Genomic DNA, 20,011 nt, shown 5'->3' on the forward strand with positions numbered 1-20,011 from the left:
ATATACATACATACATATCTACATACATACACACACACATATATATACATATTTATATACATACACACACATATATACATACATACATACATACATATCTACATACATACATACACACACACACACCCACACCCACACACACACATATAGTATATATCGTACATATATACATGAACACAGAAGTAGATCAACTGAAAGATGACACAACCTTTAAGCATGGAGACTTCTTTGTTAGCATAATCAAGACACTGGTATTACCGGTACATTAAATATACAATCAGGAACACATGTAAATAAATGTTATACAGGACAGCATTCCTAATATTCTCCTCCCGCCTATACATCTATCAGTGTCCTTCTGAGTCAAGAAATGTAACTTAAACTTGAAATGTCGCTTTCGCCATAAAACAACACCGGTGGTGCATCCAGATACAGACACAGATATAGTATCATCAAATTAGGAAATGACACTAAAATTGACACTAAAATTGACAAATATGTAATTTGTGAAGAGAAGGCATCAATGACCTCAACACAAAAAAAATGGACACACTCTGATGATTATAGGGTATGAATACATGCAGGCCAACTTTCAAATTGTGCAAAAGAAAAGGATCCCAAAAACATGATAAATAGGATGAACAAAAAGTTCCATTATTTATGCTGTAGAAAACTACTGTATGCTTGCAGCATATTGTTGATCACGAGATGGCTCAAAACACATCAGATGTGCTGGATAACAGTTTTTTGCTTTATGCAAATTATGGTTAATCGTTACCTTAAATGTGCAAAAATGGGCAAGGTGTATTTAAAAAAAAGAAGAAAAAAAAAACCAACGCTGTAAGGATCTTTGTTTAGAACTGTGCGCATTACATGCTGCGACACTCTCTCTGAAATAGGGATGGTATGGTACATAATAGGGCTGCACAATGTTGAAAAAATATCGATATCGCGATATTGGCCCATGTAATATGCATATCACAAAGACAAGCAATACATTTTTTTATGGAATTGTATGCTTTAATCTGAATTTCACCAGTCAGAAGCAAACTTAAATGTGCATCGCCATCCAATGGTTTAACATTATCTAGGGTAATTACAATTAATTAGCCGAGAATACATTGCTAGCTGGCTAATTTTGCTGCATGAAAAAATGTAAGTTAAATGTCGCAATAATATCGATGTATCCAACAACCGTATCGCATGTTTTTCCAATATCGTGCAGCCCTAGTACATAGACACATTGATCGACATTCATTTCTTTCTTTTGTTTACTAGTGGCAGAGGCCAACTGTGAAAGTCATCGCTTGGAGGGTCCAAAATTCTAAACTCACTGTGGATAAAATCAAAAAATAAAGAAGTGTGGAAATTGATTTTTGTTGATGTGCACTTGACAAAGGTCCCCCGAAACTCCCCAAACTCAACTCAGTAGTGAAAATTACAATAAAACATGTAAACAATATTAATTTGTAATAAACTTGGCACGTGGGTATCTGATCTAATGTATTACTTTCCCAATGTTACGTATCTGATCTAATGTATTCCTTTCCCAATGTTACGTATCATCCATTCACTCTGAACAAATGTTACAATTATATTTGCTATTACAGAAGACTCTGAGTAATCTCTCTATCTGTACTCCTCATTGCTGTCAGTTACAGGCTCTTTTGTTGCCTTGCTCATGCTTTCCAAACAGAAACATTTTGGCAGATTGTCGCTAAAAGAAAAAAAACATTTAGCAGTCAAGAAGCAAACAAAAATGTTGTTTTTTTTTGTCACTAGCGCTCATATAAAACATCTACTAAAAATCGTCATTGGAACACTTTACACATATATATAGTTTCCATGTAAACAGTGGATATAATAAGTTCACACACCTCTGTTAAAATACCTACCAGTTTTGTGGTGATACAGCAATGGGACAAAGGTAAATCAATGTGACTTATAACCTGTACAACTCCAGCGAAAACATATTTGGAAACTTTTAGAAAAGGAGGAATTAAAACTAACACCTGAGATGTGGTTGCACAAGTGTGCACACCCTCTTGTGACGGTGGATGTGTTGGAATCACATTCAAATTCACACACGTCACCCGTTAAAGTGAATGGGTTAAAAACCAAACCAATTTCAGATGTTCTCGTAGACCTTTTTTGACATTTTTGTAATCACATCTAACAACACAAGTCATGGCCTGCAAAGAGCTTCCACAGCATCAGAGGGGTCTTGCGTGGAAAAAAAATATTGCACGACGGTGACATTGGCAAGTAGAGCATGTCCTTCCAAAATTGTTTAGAAGACGAAAAGCAGGGAGATTTCAGACAGACCGACAGCAACACTGAAGGAGCTGCTGGAATTTCTGGCAAGTATTGGCTTTTTAGGACACGTAACTACAACCGCTCATCTTGTATATATGTCTGGGCTAGGAGATAGCGTGCTCCCAAGCGCATGTGTTCAGTCAAACTTGGGCTTACACCTAACGGGTGCTCCCGTCATGTCGATCGTTCATTGTAAGGTGTTAATCTCTGACGTTTTCGATCAGTCTTTTCCTGGTCTTGGCCTTACGACAATATCAAACGTTTTAAATATTATTTATTATCTTTCAGTCTTCGCGATGACGTGACACAATCAAATAGCAATAAAATAGCGCTAACAAAACCGGAAACAGGAAACTATGCAACCAATCACGAGAGCAGCACGGACGAAGCGGAAACACCAGTGAAAGCGTGATGAAGAAGGATGGGGAAAAAAGAGCACGATGGGGGAAAATGGCTAAAATCTAGTTGTAGTTTTGTAAATTGGGACCCTGCAAAATTCAGTCTTTGTAAAATCAGTCTATAGACTAGGCTGCGACTAAAAACTCCATAACTTGCCTTTAAATGTGAGCAGGTGTGAGATGATAGTTTTCTAAGGCTTTTTGGATGTACAGGTAGCTTCAACGGCTATAGAACATGTGAACTTTGTGTGATTTCAATCAGTCACTTTGAATGGTGTCACGTGTGGGCTAACTCCGATTTGACATGAGTTTCAATGTGATTGTGGTTCATTTTAAAAGAAGGACACAGTTATTAAGAGAGTGTGCACAACCGCATTTTTTAATTTGTTTAATTTCCTCTCAAAAATATATATATGTTTTTTTGAGTTGTATAGTTTACAGGTCACATTAATGGTTGAAAAAGTTCTGAAATTATTTGACTTGGTCCCGTTTTCTAATATCACAAAAACTGCCATTTGAATAGTGGTGTGAAGACTTACTGGGACATCCACTGTGGATGTTGTGAACACCTCATTGGGAGAACCTGACAGTGCAGCCTGTAACCTCATATTTCTGTCCCATCACTTTGCCCAGCCTCATCTTTAGTATTTGGCACCTTGGGGCCTTTTCGGGGATTCCAGTGTTTGCGACAGTGTTGACCGTTTCTTGCATTGGGACCCGTGGCTTCGGGTGATTGAGCACCACCACGGGCTGGTTCGGGCCCGGCCACGTCACCAGCTGTTCCACCTTGAGTGGCATCAAGCGGCCGGCGTCACTGACGGGTATCGGAGTGTCACAACGAGGAGCTGGGGGTTCGGGTCCCTTCCTGCTGTTCTTCCACACGCCACGTTCGTCCACTCTTGTCAAGGATACAGTCAAGAATTTGGAGATGTCATGCTGACGATTTACAACAGCAAACGTGGCCGCATCCGACGCACTGTTCGACACAGCCTTGGCATTTTCGGATTTTAAGTCCGGATCGTAGCTGCAATTGTCCGTCTGCGTCGAGATGGTTTTCTCCACCTTGACATCATCCTTGGCGATATCCAGCACCAGAAATGACGGCTGTTGCTGAATAACCTCTACTTTGCTTTCCACTTTCACAGAGCCACGCGTCTGGTTCGTGTGTAACCGATCTTTGCAATTCACATCTGGTGTCAGCTTCTCAGCGGTGCCGCTTTTGTCCATCACGATGCCCCGCAGTGCCATGACCAGTGGCTGCATGGCGCCCTCAGCGACACCTGGTTGTTCGCTCAGGGAAAAGACGGAGGAGATGACCGGGAAGCCCTCAGGCTTTGGGGTGCTTCTCTCAGACGTCTGCTTGCTTGGGCAGGCAGCCTGAGGCCAAACTGGAATGTCTGACTTGGAGCGGCATGGCACCACGGGCATTTTGACCGATGGGGACGCATGGACCGTCCTACGCGCTGCAGCGGGATCGGGGAAAGATAACGGTCTTGTAGGGCTCTCCTGGCAAAGACTGACTTTTGGAGGCAACACTTGGACAGCTGGACCTGAAGGAGCATTTAAGGAAGTGGGTTTTTGGCCTTGCTGGTTGTCACCCGCTGGAGTGCTTTTGACTTCAGGAATGTCCTTGACTTTGGAGCCGGTGTTCTCATGGAGACGAACCATGCCGGATTCACGTTTAACAGTGGTCAGCAGGTCTAGGTGAGAACTTTCTGTCTTGGCTGCCTTTGCGGGGGGGATACTCTTGCACTGATCTAGAATACTTTTGAGGCTTTCGTTCATTCTTTGTTGAGATGCACATGATCCCGTTAATACCGGCTGCAGGAGAGAGGTCAGAGTTCTGGTCTCACTGGTCAAGCGGACATTGGTCGCTTTTGCTCGATCATGGACAGGTTCACTCCACATAGATGCAATTTCATTCCTTTCTCTAACAGGACTGCAGACAGTTTTGGAAACCTTGGTCGGAATGTCTAAGTTAATGACTTCCTGTGACGTCCTTTTCAGTGTGAGTTTCTCTTTGGTCACTTGATTTGAGATGACACTTTTGGACGTGCAGACTGGTTTAACAGCGGAGCATTGCTGAGCTGCCATCTTTGTTTCCAACTGTTTTCTGTTCACAATGCACATTCCCATATTTGTTGACTTTACTGCATTTGGGGGATTTAATTTGGACGCTAAAGTCTTGCCCCCTGTGACATTGTGTTGAACTGTTGTTCTTGTGTCTTTTATTCCGGCCTCATTTTCTTGTTGTGACACCAGCCTCAGCTTTAGCTCCTTTGACCCATTGACAGTTTTTACTTCCACAAGTTCAACCAGGCACCCAGCAGGTATACTTATTTCCTCTGGGAGCGACACTGTTAGTGCCCTGTTGTGATGAATAACACTATCTGCAACACCATTTGAATAAATAGGAAGCATTGTGTTCATTGTTCTAGCTTTCTGGCCGTCTTTAACAGGACTGACAGTGGGTGTGCTGAGGGATGGCCCATTCAATCGAACTGGTGGCCGCGTTGAGTGCTCAGCACTCTGCACACATGGTAAGGCATTGGAGACCTGGGGATCTTTGCTTCCGCCAACCTTTTTGAGCGCTTGACTAATGTTTATATTATGCACACACTCAATGTGTTTTAAAAGGTTAATTTTCCGCATGTAGCGCTGTCCACAGTGCGGGCATGAGAGAGCTGACTTGATGTGTTCTTCCAGGTGAGCATTTAGCTCCGCCTTGCTTAATACGACCTTTTGGCAGTAAAAACAGCTCAGTCCGGTCCCCATGTGTTCAAGCATGTGCCTCTTGAAGAAGCTCAGGTCAGACGTTGCAAATCCACACTTGCTGCAATGCATCGTGTCACGAAATCTCGGCGTACGAACCAAGTAACCATGTGGTTGTCCGGTGTTCACCGTGGAGGGAAAGCTCTGACACTTGACAGGCTTCATGATGAATGGTCACCTGGCGGCAGCAGCAGTAGCAGCAGCTCCACCCACTTCCACAGCTTCACACGAGCGTCCACATGTGTCTCCGCTTTCTCTTGCCACTGTTTACTGAATAGAGAGGAGTATTCCCCCACAAGATCAGAAAGAGGAAGACGTTGTTAACGATTATGTCTGACGACAGACCAGTCCCGCCACAGGTTCCCCCACCCCCACTACACTGGTCGTTTGAGAGCCATACATTCCACAGCGACTATAAACATCCGAAAACACTCGCCAACACGCCTGAACAGCATGGACGGTTTTACGCAATTAAATGTAATTACATTAAGCCGTATCTTCAAATTTCGCCAGGGGTTAGTGAGAGTCGTTTATTCCGATTCCAAAGTAAAGGCCCAAACAACAAGGTTGTGAGGCAAAGGGGGCTGGCGAAAATCACACCCCTGAAGTCCAACGGTTTATTCGCCAGGCAGATAAATGCTGCTTACGTACCTTTGTGCAGTGTTTTGTAAACGCGTTAGCGGGAAATGGTGATAATTTGTTTGAGCCGGATGGTTGCATAAAATGTGAATATCTGAGCGAGTCGAGTTGCTTGTTTGCTTCGCGTGAACTAGCATGCTAAAGCAATTCCGGAAATGTTAATATACCTTCAAAATAAGAGTACATCGTTATTCATTTTTAAATAAACGTGCTTGAACGCGTAATTGTATCTGTTTCGCCATTGCTAAAAATCAATTCAAGTTATAAAGACAGTAACATATTTAGTGTTATGTGATAAGAGAGTGTTTTATGACATAAGTGGAGGGGTGTTTAACTTCGAAAGTCAAAACCGGATGATTTTATTGCTGTAGCTACAATATGACAGCTGTGCGACTAACGAGCGTCGGTGATATTCTTTCGGGAAATATACGTAAATCTTGCGTAGAATGGAATCACACTTACGCTAGACATTTCAAAAAGTCACGTAAACGACCTGATTGGTTGCAATGGTTTCTCTACCGGAAGACAACAACTTTATTTTAGCTTAGCAGCACACAATCATACGTCCTTCAAACACAGGATGGTTCCGTATTTAGAGTTACAAGTTAGTAATGAGTTATTTTAACACAAAATGACGCTGAAATGATGGAAATACAGTATGTTGTTTATAAAGACAAACAGGTTTCTTCAAAGTGTGTCCATTTCACTCAGGTATGTTAATTTAGTCTTTGAAATCGCTCGCATTTTTGCATAAAACCCCATTCGAGACTTGAACATTTCAAGTCTCGTCGCTCGTGTTTTCACTTGTTGTTGTAAAGTGAGCCTCACCGTGACCATTGTAGGGACCTTTTCAAGGATTTACACACCATTGTTGCGATTCATAATGACACAGCAGCCACTGGCTTTCGTTTGACCCTCCCACTCCCTCGCTTGTCCCACACCCAGTTTCCTGGTTATGGCGATAATAACCCGCCTAACTGGCACTCAAACCCCTTTCCTTTTCTTCTTCTCCTCGTCCGTCACCAGGCATTTCTCGTTTTTCGGGGTTTTCCGTCGCAGAATGGCAGCATCCACAAGCGAGGTGACCCGGTTCGACTTCTTGGTGGTCGGTGGTGGTTCCGGAGGTCTGGCGGGGGCTCGGAGAGCGGCGGAGCTGGGCGCAAACGCAGCAGTAATCGAGAGTCATAAACTCGGAGGTACCTGCGTGAGTAACAACTGCAAACACCTGACACGCCACGCGTGACAGTCACCAGCGTGGACGCGAAGCCTCCGGAAGCATGTATGTCTGAACACCAAGTTCTTACTGATACACACGCTTTAAGTCTGGTTAATGAATAGAGTCGACTGTAGTCTTTTTGTCTATCTTTAAAAACACTTACATTAGAGTCACCAAAACGAACACGGTGATGTTACCGTTCACTGTTTAGGCCATGGGTCTTCAATCCTATTTCCTCGAGGGCCGGTGTCCTACCTGTTTTCCATTTCTCCCTGCTGCCACACACCTGAATCAACTGACCATATAATCGGCAAGGTCTGCAGAAGTTGGATAATGACCCTGCTCAATTGAATCAGGTGTGGACTGCAGCAGGGAGAGATGGAAAACGATTTTAGGCCCCTTACTTTTTAATCTTTATATGCTTCCCCTCGGGGATGTCATCAGGGGACACGGCATCAGCTTTCACAGCTATGCTGATGACACGCAGCTGTATATTGCCGTGTCTCCTGATGACACAGGACCCATTGATACCCTTTTAAATTGCATTTTAGATATCAAGTCATGGATGGCAGATAATTTCCTACAGCTCAATGAGGACAAGACTGAGGTCTTAGTTATCGGTCCCGAAGGTCAGAGAGAGAAGCTTTTACCAAAACTACACATTTTTAATCCCTCACACTGTGTGAAGAACCTTGGCGTCATTTTTGACTCTGAGCTCAGTTTTATTCCTCATATTAAAAATGTAACCAAGATTGGTTTTTATCACCTTAAGAATATCGCCAGAGTCCGCCCGTTTCTCTCTCAGGCTAACACGGAAGTGCTGATGCATGCCTTTATTTCCTGTCGTTTAGATTACTGTAATGCCCTGCTCTCTGGCCTCCCGAAAAAGAGCATTTCACCACTGCAACTACTGCAGAATTCAGCCGCTCGGGTGCTGACGAGAACCGGAGGGCGGGAGCACATTACGCCAGTTTTGAAATTGCTGCATTGGCTCCCTGTGTGTTTCAGGATCGATTTTAAAGTACTTTTATTAGTTTATAAATGTGTTAATGGTCTTGGGCCATCTTATTTATCTGATTTGCTTTTATCATACCAGCCCTCGCGGATCCTGAGGTCCTCTGGCGCCGGCCTTTTATTTATTCCAAGGGTGAGGACCAAAATGCATGGCGAGGCTGCATTCAGCCATTTTGGTCCTCACCTTTGGAATAGCCTGCCAGAGGATGTCAGGTCTGCAGAGACTGTTGATATTTTTAAGAGGAAGCTCAAGACACACCTTTTTAGTTTGGCTTTCAACAACTTTTAAATAATTTATCTTTTCTTTTGATTGAAGATAATTCTATGTTTTGCTTTGAATGTTTTAAAGCACTTTGAGTTGCATTTTTATGTATGAAAAGTGCTATATAAATAAAATGTGATTGATTGATTGATTGATTGATTGAAAACAGGCAGGATACCAGCCCTCGAGGAACAGGATTGGAGACCCATGATATAGGCCTATACACATAAATATGTCAGTTCATTTGATCCTACAAAACAGAACAAAAAAATACCTTTGTACAGTATCGAAATGTTTCTACTACATTTTTTTATTATTTTGTAACATACTGTGCGCTGTTTTGTCCTCTATTGCTTTGGTTCATCAAAATTTTCCCCGCCTAAAAAAAATAAAATAATACTGAGCTCCATCATAGCCTACATTAGAAGGCAGTATCATCGTAGGCCTAAATAAGTGTTTGTCCAAAAAATGAGACAGAGGTCTAATTCCTTAAAAGTATAATATTATTGCAAGCGACTGAAATGTACAAATAGATAATAGGAATACAAGTAAACGTATTGTACTGAAACGGGAAGTCAAGGGGCGGTCATTTTGTCACTTCTGTCAACTGAAGATGACATCAAAGTTGCTTAGGGCTCAGATAACGACCAATCACGGCTCACCTGTTTTCTGAAGCTGAGCCATGATTGTTCGTTATCTGAGCCCTACGGCTCACCTGTTTTCTGAAGCTGAGCCATGATTGTTCGTTATCTGAGCGCTGAGCAATTTCAATGTCATCTTCAGTCGACAGAAATGACAAAATGGCCACCCCCTGAGCTAGCTAAAAACGGGTGGGTTCTGGAAAAAATATGTTTGGGGTGAGTTCCCTTTAAAAGTTATATTCTGAAGGCAGTGATTCTTCTGCATACCACTAAAGGAGCCCACACACCACACTTTGAGAATCCCTGCTCTCCTGCATACAATACTTGAATTTCCCCTCTGGTGATCAATATAGTATCATCTTATCTTATACCCAGTATAAAGGGTTCCCAAACAACTATTCCAGGGGTTACCAACTCCATTCTTCGGGGGCCCCTGTCCTGTATGTTTTTAGATGTTTCCCTCCTCCTAATGAACAACTCATCAGGAAGCTCTGCAGAAGCCTAATAATGATCTTGATCATTTGAATCAGGTGTTTTGGAGGAAGGAGACATCAAAAGCATGCAGGCTAGGGCGTCCTCGAGGACCGGAGTTGGTGACCCCTGTGTTGTTGTTTGTTAAATCAACAATTGTTATTTTTTAAAAAGCAAGAAAGAAAATTGGGTAAATGGTTTGAATGATAGTTTAAGCCTTTTAGCCTTATGCACTTCTAAAGTCGTACTTCGTTCGAATTTGTGAAGTCGCAGTCAAAATGAAAATGCTGCATGAGGTAAATTCTTCGAAGTAAGATGGAACAGTCGCCGCAATTTACATTTCTACAAGCAAGACAATTAAAAAATAGAACCGGTCGTACTTCAGACGTAGCTAACATGATCTTTGAGATACTAGTGCCGTGAAATGGGTAGCGTGCTAAGCCGGCTAGTCATACAGGGGTCACCACCTCCGGTGCTCGAGTGCTTGTTATCCTTAGATTTGTTCTCTGAGTATCTTGCTTGTTATAGATGTCTCTGTCCTCCAACACACCTGATAATGATCTTGATCATTCGAATCAGGTGTGTTGGAGGAGGACAGGTGATCTCAATAAAGTAGAATGTTGTACACCATTATATAATTTCACTATTTGAGTTGAACTCATTAAATAAAATAAGAATCTTTTGCTATTCGTATTTATTTAGATGCATGTGAATGTGAGCGTTTTCCAAACTTAGGGTCAGGGCCCAGGGCCACAAAATCAAACACATTTTCATCACTTCTTTAATCCCATGAGGAAAATTAGATATTATAAAATGCAGTTACAGTTACTGAAGAAAAGTGTCTTTAATTTCTCAAGGTTAGATATGTTACCCTGGGGAAATAGGTGTTTGGAAATATTAGGTTCCTAAAATTGTGGCTTGTGACAAAGGAAGTTGTGTGGAGGAAATTTTGCTCTTGTGTGACTTGCACTGTCGGTACCGCATGCTGTATCCTGATTGCATTAGACCAAAAATATGAGTGAGATAAAGTTCCTGGTTTTGTACAAAAATGCAAACGTGCTTATTTATTATACATATCTTTTATGTTTTTGTGATATCATTGTTTTTAAAAAAAATAAATTTGTTAGGCATTGTATATTATCTTAATTATTTTAAAATATATGGTACATGATATTGTACTATCGTCAAATTTAAGTGACTATGTGCTCTTAATTTTTACAGGTCAATGTTGGCTGTGTCCCAAAGAAGGTAAGCCTTTTCCTCTCCAAGTACAAACACCACTGTGATCTCTGCTTAAAGCTGTAAAGTCAAGCTCGATTCAAAACTAAAGGCACCTTCCTCCTTCTTCCCAGGTCATGTGGAATGCAGCGGTCCATGCAGAATTTCTTCACGACCACGCTGATTACGGCTTCGATGTAGAAAAAAATCATTTCAGTTGGGAGTAAGTGATTTCTGTGTTGCCATTTTGGCTGGAAACCTGTTGCAGCCCTGAATGGAGTAAATGCAAAGTCATCGCAACATGCATGTTAGCTCATGTTGCCTCACTAAGCTTTGTCAAGGGTGTAATAATGAAAGACAGTGTTCAGGAAGGCGTGTTCAAAACGAAATACTGTGGCTAGTGATCACTTAGCGTATCACAGAGGCTGGACTGATTTCATAATGTGTGCCCATAAATGTGTTCATTCAGTCAGTATTCTATATCTGTATATTATGTTGTCTCTTCTAAGAGAGAAGTATTGCAAGGAAAGTAATATTAAACACAATTTCAGAATTTTAATTTACCATGGTGAACATTGCAAATGTCACATGACCGTAGCTGGAAAGCAAGTTAGCAAACTCCCTGTGTATACTACGGGTTGATGATAGGATAGTTTGAACAGTATTTTAAAAGTTGAGGTTCAAACCATGTCATCAACCCACAGCGATGCTGCTAACCTGTTTTCCGGGTGACATTTATTTCGATCACCAGCAGGGGGTACTATAGCTCAATATGGTGCACCCCTCACCCTTGAAATACAGGCAGCCCTCGTATTCCGGCGTTTCGACTTTACTACACCCGTGCCCCCTCCTCCCATTTTGTCCCCAGCACCATAGTGACTACGTTTACATACAGTCAATATTCAGGTTAAAGTCAAAATTCCGATTTCTGAAACATTCTGAATATCCCGTTTACATGATTGAACGGACAGAGTTGCTCCGGCATTTGAATAACTCACTGTATGGCGACGCACGGCGTCATGACTCAAATAGAGGTCCTTTCCGCTTGTTACGTTCAACTGTCAATAAAACACTTGATATTCATGTACCTCACCACATGAATGAAGCAGCCGGCTTCCTACTCGCTCCAAAAGTGTGCTTTTGTGCTGCGTTTCTGAACTTGTTTACCTCTGCTTGTGTATTTGCGGTGGGTTGCGCGCCAAACACCGCACTTCCGCATACAACACCTGTACTACAAAGACCAGCATTCCTTGCGGTTGAGCATTCGCAGAGGGTCTCGATTGTGTCTGTTTGTGCGCCGGCAGTATCTTTGCCTTTTTCGCCTCTCCTCCTTCTCCATCCACTTCTCAGCAGTAATGCTAAGGACAGCATTTTATGCTTTTTATTTTAATATATTTTCTTTTTTTTTATACAAAGTATTTTGACGTAAATTTAGACTTTAACGGTGAAATCTGACATACGCGGAAATTTGTGTTACATCGCCAGTGTAAGAACATAACTAAAATGAGGGCTCCCTGTAGATCGCATTGATGAATTATTTTTTTTCTTTTTATTACCGGTACCTTTTAATTATTCCATGAATTAAATATTAAACCAAGTACTCTCTTTTGATTAATGGTGGCTCATAAAAGGTATTCTTGCAAATAAATAAATAAAAATCTCAGGGACATTGTTGGTTCTGCTGTATTGGGTAACCTGAGTATTGTTTTGAAACAGGAGACAAAAAAATAATAATAATTGAACTGTAAAGTGTGCATAGAATTTTAAGTCTTATGTACTGTCACATTCTGTGTTTTCAGAACACTGAAAACAAAAAGGGATGCTTACATCAGTCGCCTGAATCAAATTTATCGCAACAATCTTGATAAGGTAAGGACAAATCCGTTTACGAAATGCTTAAAGTTTTTCCCTAACATCCAGAGGTTTTAAACTTGTCCAAATGGAAAAATCTTTCAAGCACCGGTAATCATTTCTGTAACATTTCATCTTGGGTAGGCTAAAATCCAAACCATTGAAGGTCATGCCAGGTTCACTAGTGATCCGGAGCCAACATTGGAGGTCAATGGCAGGAAGTACACGGCGCCTCACATCCTCATCGCCACTGGGGGGCAGCCTGCTGTGATGACTGATGCTGAGATTCCAGGTGGGACCTTCTAAAATACTTACATGGACTTTAATTGGTTTAATTGGCTTGGTGTTAAGTGCATGAGTGACCTGTTTTACTCTCCTCATTATAGTAAGACTAGCTCAATTGTTGATATTATTTGTTATTTGATAAATGTAGGAGCAAGTCTGGGAATCACCAGCGATGGATTTTTTGAATTGGAAAGCCTTCCAAAGTAAGCATTTAATTCTGTGCTTACCTTGATGTCATGTTTAAAGAAATGTCCATAGAAATAAGAAATTCTACTCGGTCAACAGGCGTAGTATTGTCGTGGGTGCCGGTTACATTGCTGTGGAGATGGCGGGCATCCTCACTAACTTGGGCTCTCAAACCTCCCTCATCATACGGCAGGGTGAGGTAAGATGAGTGAAAAATAAATGCACTTTTAACTTGCGCAGGTTAACCTACTAGTTTACAGAGTGGTACCTCAACTTATGAGTGACCAGACATTAAGAGTTTTTCAAGCAAAAATTATATGTTCCGAGTGCGAAATGGAAGCAGCATACTTCACCTCAAGCAGAAGATAGTACCGAATTTTTCAGAGGGGCCAAGTGCTTACTTCAAGCTGCGGATTGCCATTCCTAGTTGAATTTTCAACAAAATAAAGAAAGGTACACATTTTGTATTTAACCAACCCATAACTTACAGAACCATGCTAGCTTAATGCTAACACGCAATGCGAAACACCAAAGACAAACCAACAGAACTGGCATCGATTTTGGCGTTATGACACTTTAAGCAACAGATATTTGAATACCAATGGTGAAACAACACATGTAGACATAAAAATGCAGGCCTTTTTATCCTCCATGAAAAATGATTAATATTTCTGCAGCTTGCTGAGTAACTTAGTTGTAGAACTCTTCTTTGAGTGAGAAATGCAGCGGCAGCCACCAGCGTTCACTATGCTATTCACATAGCATACATGCTCATCCACTTCAAGGTATATTACTTGAAGGAACCCGCTTGCTTCCAAACGAATGCAAGTACACTCCCTATGTACCCACGCCACACCTATTTTGCACTCCAATCAAGTGATAACACACGCAACAATATTACAAGATTCATTCTGATCCAAATAGTGTCAAAATTCTGATTCAGTGTTTGTTTTTCAATGCCCACTCAAATCACCAGTAATTCATGCACAGCCCTAGTTAATGTTTGTTTTTATAAAGTACAATCCTGTAGAGCAGTAGTTCTCAAAGTAACACCTCAAAAAATAAGTGGCTCTCCAAGTACCATTATAATGACCAACATTGAAATACAGTTGGCCTAGTAGGGCTAAATATTAGGGGTGTAACGGTACGCTAATTCACATTTCGGTTCGGTTTCTTGGAAACTTCGGTTCGGTATATTTTCGGTACAAAAAAAATATATATATTTTAAAAGATGACAAGTGAATGGTACATTTAAAAAATAAATAAATAAAAGCGAACCATTCGGATGACATTCCAAAAAATTAAATATATAAAATAATATAAAAAATACACTAACAATAAAGATCTCTTAATTTTGTTGATTATTAAGACACGGAAATCTTTAAACACGCAACAGCCTATGACTATGAAACAAGTATTCAAGTTAAAGACAACTTGTCATTACAGTACACTATAAATATATATATACACTTTTTGTGATAAAAAAAAAATACATACAATAAAAGATTATTGCTAACTGTATTAAAACTCTTTTTATAATGAAATACAATAACTTTAAAGTCTGAAATTATTTACACTTTTTAGGCATTGAAATCTTTGAATGTTTAACAGCATATTGTAATGAATTGGGTTATCTGTGTTTTGGTCAGATTTGTGGTTTGCTGAGTTGTGATGTTTCCGAGGTTCATGAAGCATCGTACGGCTAACCAGAGAAGCAGCAGAGAACGAACAACAGAGCTGTTGTACTTTGTTTTTGGATAAAAAATACTGCTTGCTTCCTCGTCTAAGAAACATTCAAAGTCGGATATTTGTTATTATGTTAGACGTGTTACCTGCAACATAGCCGCCAATCTCATGTAGCAATGTCGGCACACAAGTTTCGGACTTATACACGTGCCTTTCCCCATCTGCGATTTTAACAGGAAAGCTAGTATGTTCCCAAACAGGAGAGCACAGTGTACGTGGGACCTTCGAGCTCTGGCCTGTTTGCGTATGCCATTATAATGCCATTTATCCATGCATTTATGATTTATGACGGCTTCTGGCGTCCTGGCTCCTCTAGTGCCGCCGCCCGTGCGTAAGCTCGCGCTAATAAGTGGACTGAACCGAACGCAAGTGGACCGAACCGAACATGCCATACCGAAACGTATTAATACACCCACATGTACCGTTACACCCCTACTAAATATAAATCATAAATGAGACAGAGGTTGTCATCCTAAAGTTATAATATATATTATAATATTACAAGAAAAAAAATCTAATTACACATAGTCATAATATTATGAGGGGGAAAAAAACTACTGTGTATGATGAAATTGTGATATTATGGGGAAAAAACATCACTCCAAGGTTACAGGAATTGAGTCGACAAGAAAAAAGAAAAAAACTATCCAAGACTAAAGATGCATTACTACAAAGTTTAGTAGTGGGGGGGGGGGGAATCTGTTAATCAGCAAAGTTGATATATTACAGTAAATGAAAAACATTTGCCAAATTCCAAATGTAAGAAAAAAATGTTTATATTTTCAGAAATAACGTAAAAATGTTACATGCGAAAACTTGTCAATTTCAGGAAAAAAATATGTACTTATGATTCAATTAAAATATATTGCATATAAAACGCCCGTGAAAATTCTACCTGAATTGAAAAACAAACAGTTCTTTAAGATTAAATACAAATATTTGGAACGTCAAAGTTAAATAAAACCGAACTGTACTTGGGCAGTGCCTCATATTCGTACCACTAGTGGTACTCGTACCACACTTTGAGAATCACTGCTGCAACTTATTTTTCTTACTAAAAATATATTCTAAAAATTGTTGGTATTTTTTGTGGGGCTGAAACGGATTGTGTAAGGCATTTCTGTTCATTTCGTTGCTGAAAGATGAATTTTTAGATTTATGAGCATGGTCACAGAACATTAAACTCGTAATTCAAGTTCCCAATAACACTCCTAATACTTACTTGTTTTGTAGGTTTTGAGGAACTTTGACAGTTTCATAAGCACAAATTGCACCACAGAGCTGGAGAACTCTGGCGTGGATTTGCGGAAGAACTCTCAGGTGACATCGGTGCGCAAAACCAACACAGGACTGGAGGTGACGCTTGTCACCAAAGACACCGGCAAGACCAGCACTATTTCGGATGTGGACTGTGTTCTGTGGGCTATCGGCAGGAAACCCAACATCTCTGGACTAAATATCGGCGAGATGGTATGTGCTCTTAACATGATACTGAACGTCAATTATTTTGGTGACGTTCATTCCAGTTGCCCAATTATCCTCCATTTCAGTTAAGATGGTTTGTTGCGTGTTATCGAAATTATAAATAGATAGGTAGGTAGATAGATTTATTTTAAAGTAGTTTATACATGTTACTAAATGTCAAAAAGTGACATAATTCAGTGAAACCTCTGAGGTTTAAACACAATCTGTTCTGCTGGTCGGCCTCCATTTATTTCCATTGGACATAATGGAAATAGAATATGTTCCTTGGTTCCTGTAGCTATCATAAAATCAGGCAATATTTGAAGGAACAATGTAACATTCTCAGTCATCCAAGTGTAAATAAAAGTAAAAGAAAAAAATATAAGTGAAATAAATAAATGAAATGAACTTTGACAGAAGTATAGGACACTGCAGAAATGTGTGTGCAATAGTATGACTTTAGGGGCATTCAACTCCAGTGGTTCCACAAAATTTCATAAGCAAATGACGTTAAAAAAAGTCTCATTAGTCTATCATTCTGTTATAAAATTGTTTTTTCATGTAATATCAAAGTTATTTCTCAAAAAAAATGGCTCCAAACTACAACCGCAATAATAAACATCACTTTTAATTAATACCTCTCAGGCAATGTCAATCCAAAAGCACTGACTGACTGTTCATTCAGCTGTCATTATATTTGCACAGGTGTATCTTGTGGAATGTCTGTTGATTGCGGAGTTGTTTCTCACAGTTTGGTGTGTGTGTGTTTGTGTTGTCAGGGTGTCGACACGGATGAACACGGCCACATCGTGGTAGATGAGTACCAAAACACCAGTCGACGGGGAATCTACGCCGTCGGAGATGTTTGCGGCAGAGCTCTTCTCACACCTGGTAAGACGTGACGTGTATGTAGAGATTAAGACGTGAACATTAATTACACTGCTTACCCGAAACTCTTGTATGTGGCAACTGAAGAGTACAGTACCAATGCTTTTACTGTCTCGATAGGGGTTTTCGTGCGCTTCACAGTTCACACTTTCTTTTCTCGGTCTCCTAACCAATGAAATGCATCAGAATATACACGTGACGGTGTCGTAATCCTGCGGAGGATGTTCTGCAATTCTTTCAAGTCATAATGGCAGACACCACGGACGCAGGAGCTCTGAAATGGGCAACGGCAGTGACATAGACAATGCGATTGTGGACTTTGAACCAGTAGAACCAGTCGAACGTGATATATGATTAAGATGTGTGTTTGTAAACAATGACAATATCAACGTCTTTGTAACAGAAAAGAGGATGGTAAGTACCACTCGATTTTTAGAAATTAAGAGTATTGCTTCTCTTGCACTGACACTTTATTTCTACGTCTTGGATTGAAACAGTGAAGATTAATAAACTCAGGCCTGTGTGAAAGCCACATGTCTAAGATCTCAAATTCTTTCAGAATTATGTTTCTGTCTGCTACCGGGGCTGAGATATTATTTTGTAGGTGTTGAATTTCGGGGAAAAATTCAGGTTTTCAAGGGTAATTCCAAAGACGACCTCAGGTTTTGGGGAGCTGTTGAGCCAGGCGCTTTAGGCCTTAAAGATCAAGTCAATCCAAACATTTTTTTTTTCAAGAATATGTTCCCAGCAGGCCCACTAGTTGAAACACGGCATTCTGATTAATTTTGTGTTTGTGGAATATAAGTTAAGAAGCAAAATGCACTCATTTTTAGCCATCTGTGGGGGCGGCCATTTTGTCTTCTGTCAACTGAAAATGACATCGCAACTGCTCACAACGACCAATCACGGCTCAGATTCAGAGAACAGGTCAGCCGTGAGTGGTCGTTGTGAGCAGTTGTGTGTCATTTTCAGTCGACGGAAGACAAAATGGCAAAATGAACATATTCTTGAAAAAAATATGTTTGGGTTGACTTCCGCTTTAATGGGTTGAATTGCGTGATATGTCTCATTTAAAAGCATTTTTGTTGTGCGGTCAACTGTACGTTTCTGTTTCTTGACAGTCGCCATCGCCGCTGGCAGGAAGCTGGCGCACAGACTATTTGAAGGCAAGAAGGATTCAAAGTTGGACTACTCCAACATTCCCACGGTGGTGTTCAGCCACCCACCCATTGGCACAGTGGGCCTCACAGAAGGTGAGTTGGAAAGACCTTCCAGACTGCCGCATCCACTGGTAACACACTAAGTACTGTTGACTTCTTTTTCGCCCCACAGAGGAGGCCATAATGAGTAGAGGCAAGGAGAATGTGAAGATCTATAAGACCTCCTTCACGCCGCTCTATCACGCCATCACCAGCCGCAAGAGTCTGTGCATCATGAAGATGGTGTGTGTGGGCAAGGAGGAGAAGGTAGGAGTCACCCGCTTCGAAAAGTCTCAAATTTAAGCTAGTGATGGTGGAAAAGCACTATTTTTTTAATCAGGCAGGACTTTGGCCTAACTAAAACAAGCTCCTCTAATCACTTCAATATAGTTTTTTAACCACATGGCGCCAAAGCAATGCTTTTACGAGACAAGGCTTTGTCCTAAGCACGAAAAGAGTGCAAAGGTGAGGTTTTTTTTTTTAGCAAATAACGGAGGATAGTAAAACTAGAAACTAGAAAAAAATGTAGCCGAATTTCAGCAATGTGTGCAAAGAGTCGATGGCATAATGTTTTGAGTGAAATGGCCAGGTCAGTGTAGGTGTTCAACGCGCTAATGTTCTTTGTTTTCTCCCGCAGGTGGTGGGTTTGCACATGCAGGGCCTGGGCTGTGATGAGATGCTTCAGGGTTTCGCTGTGGCCGTCAAGCTTGGTGCTACCAAAGCAGACTTTGATAAGACTGTTGCCATTCACCCCACCTCTGCTGAGGAGCTTGTCACCATGCGTTAACTGAACAAAGCCAGGCCTCAAATACACTTTCCTTCCACAAGAAAGTCCAGTTGAGTTGCTTGATAAAACAACACTCATTTTGACTCATTTAATTAAGTGACCATTGTTGTGCACAGCCTTTCTTTTTTCTGCCTTTTACCAAACTGCATCATTACTGAGTTGTAGCTTTCTCAAATTGTACTGTGGGTCTTGACGACTGAGTGGTAATTAGAATGGACTCTATTTTCAGTGATAGAAGGTGTGATTGCATGGCAAGTCCAAAGACCTCAATCTTATTTTATGTTTGATCATAAGTGAGTAATTTGTCAGAACACTGCTCTCGACTGAGGAACCAATCTAGTACCAATTACAAGTCATAACACATCTACTGTACTGTTATAAAGAATAAATAAACATACATTCTGTTTTCACATGTGTTTTGGGGATTCTCTTGCTTTCAATGCATGTTTTTAACTCACACAGTGTTGTGTTGTAGCAACCATCTTCAAGTCTCCCTGGTCCATTGTGTTCAAGTTACATGTGTTGACATATGATAAAGAAACCAGAACTACTGCTCACACTTAAACTAAGGGTGGGGAACCTGCAGTCTGCAGGTGATCCATGCAATTGTCCAACCAAATAATTGTTATAAAATGTTATGGTTGTTCTGATCCAAAAT

General features: G+C 40.8%; 2 protein-coding genes across 5 annotated transcripts; one reads left to right on the forward strand and one right to left on the reverse strand.

Annotated features, from left to right (window-relative positions):
* Positions 1-209: 209 nt before the first annotated feature.
* Positions 210-7,529, reverse strand: znf518b (zinc finger protein 518B). Its single transcript, XM_086014529.1, has 2 exons — positions 6,138-7,529; positions 210-5,756 (listed from the first exon to the last, which is right to left on the reverse strand). The coding sequence occupies exon 2, from the start codon at positions 5,649-5,651 to the stop codon at positions 3,285-3,287; it is 2,367 nt and encodes a 788-aa protein (XP_085870655.1). The 5' UTR covers positions 5,652-5,756; positions 6,138-7,529; the 3' UTR covers positions 210-3,284.
* gsr (glutathione reductase) lies at positions 6,539-19,763 on the forward strand. 4 transcript variants are annotated; one of them, XM_086014547.1, is made up of 13 exons: positions 6,539-6,836; positions 7,152-7,329; positions 10,951-10,977; positions 11,082-11,170; positions 12,747-12,816; positions 12,943-13,090; positions 13,232-13,286; positions 13,369-13,468; positions 16,249-16,485; positions 17,259-17,370; positions 18,489-18,620; positions 18,700-18,833; positions 19,204-19,763. In XM_086014547.1, exons 1-13 carry the CDS (start codon positions 6,784-6,786, stop codon positions 19,351-19,353), a joined length of 1,485 nt encoding a protein of 494 aa, XP_085870673.1. In that variant the 5' UTR covers positions 6,539-6,783; the 3' UTR covers positions 19,354-19,763. The 4 variants fall into 4 exon arrangements, with proteins under 4 accessions (XP_085870673.1, XP_085870680.1, XP_085870668.1 ...); XM_086014554.1 differs by lacking the exon at positions 6,539-6,836 and adding an exon at positions 6,947-6,963; XM_086014542.1 differs by lacking the exon at positions 6,539-6,836 and having other exon boundaries at positions 6,988-7,329.
* The last annotated feature ends 248 nt before the right edge of the window (positions 19,764-20,011 follow it).

This window comes from Filicampus tigris, chromosome 2 (genome assembly GCF_054856515.1).
Source record: "Filicampus tigris isolate MCC_2025a chromosome 2, RoL_Ftig_1.0, whole genome shotgun sequence".
In the NCBI taxonomy this organism is placed as follows: domain Eukaryota; kingdom Metazoa; phylum Chordata; class Actinopteri; order Syngnathiformes; family Syngnathidae; genus Filicampus; species Filicampus tigris.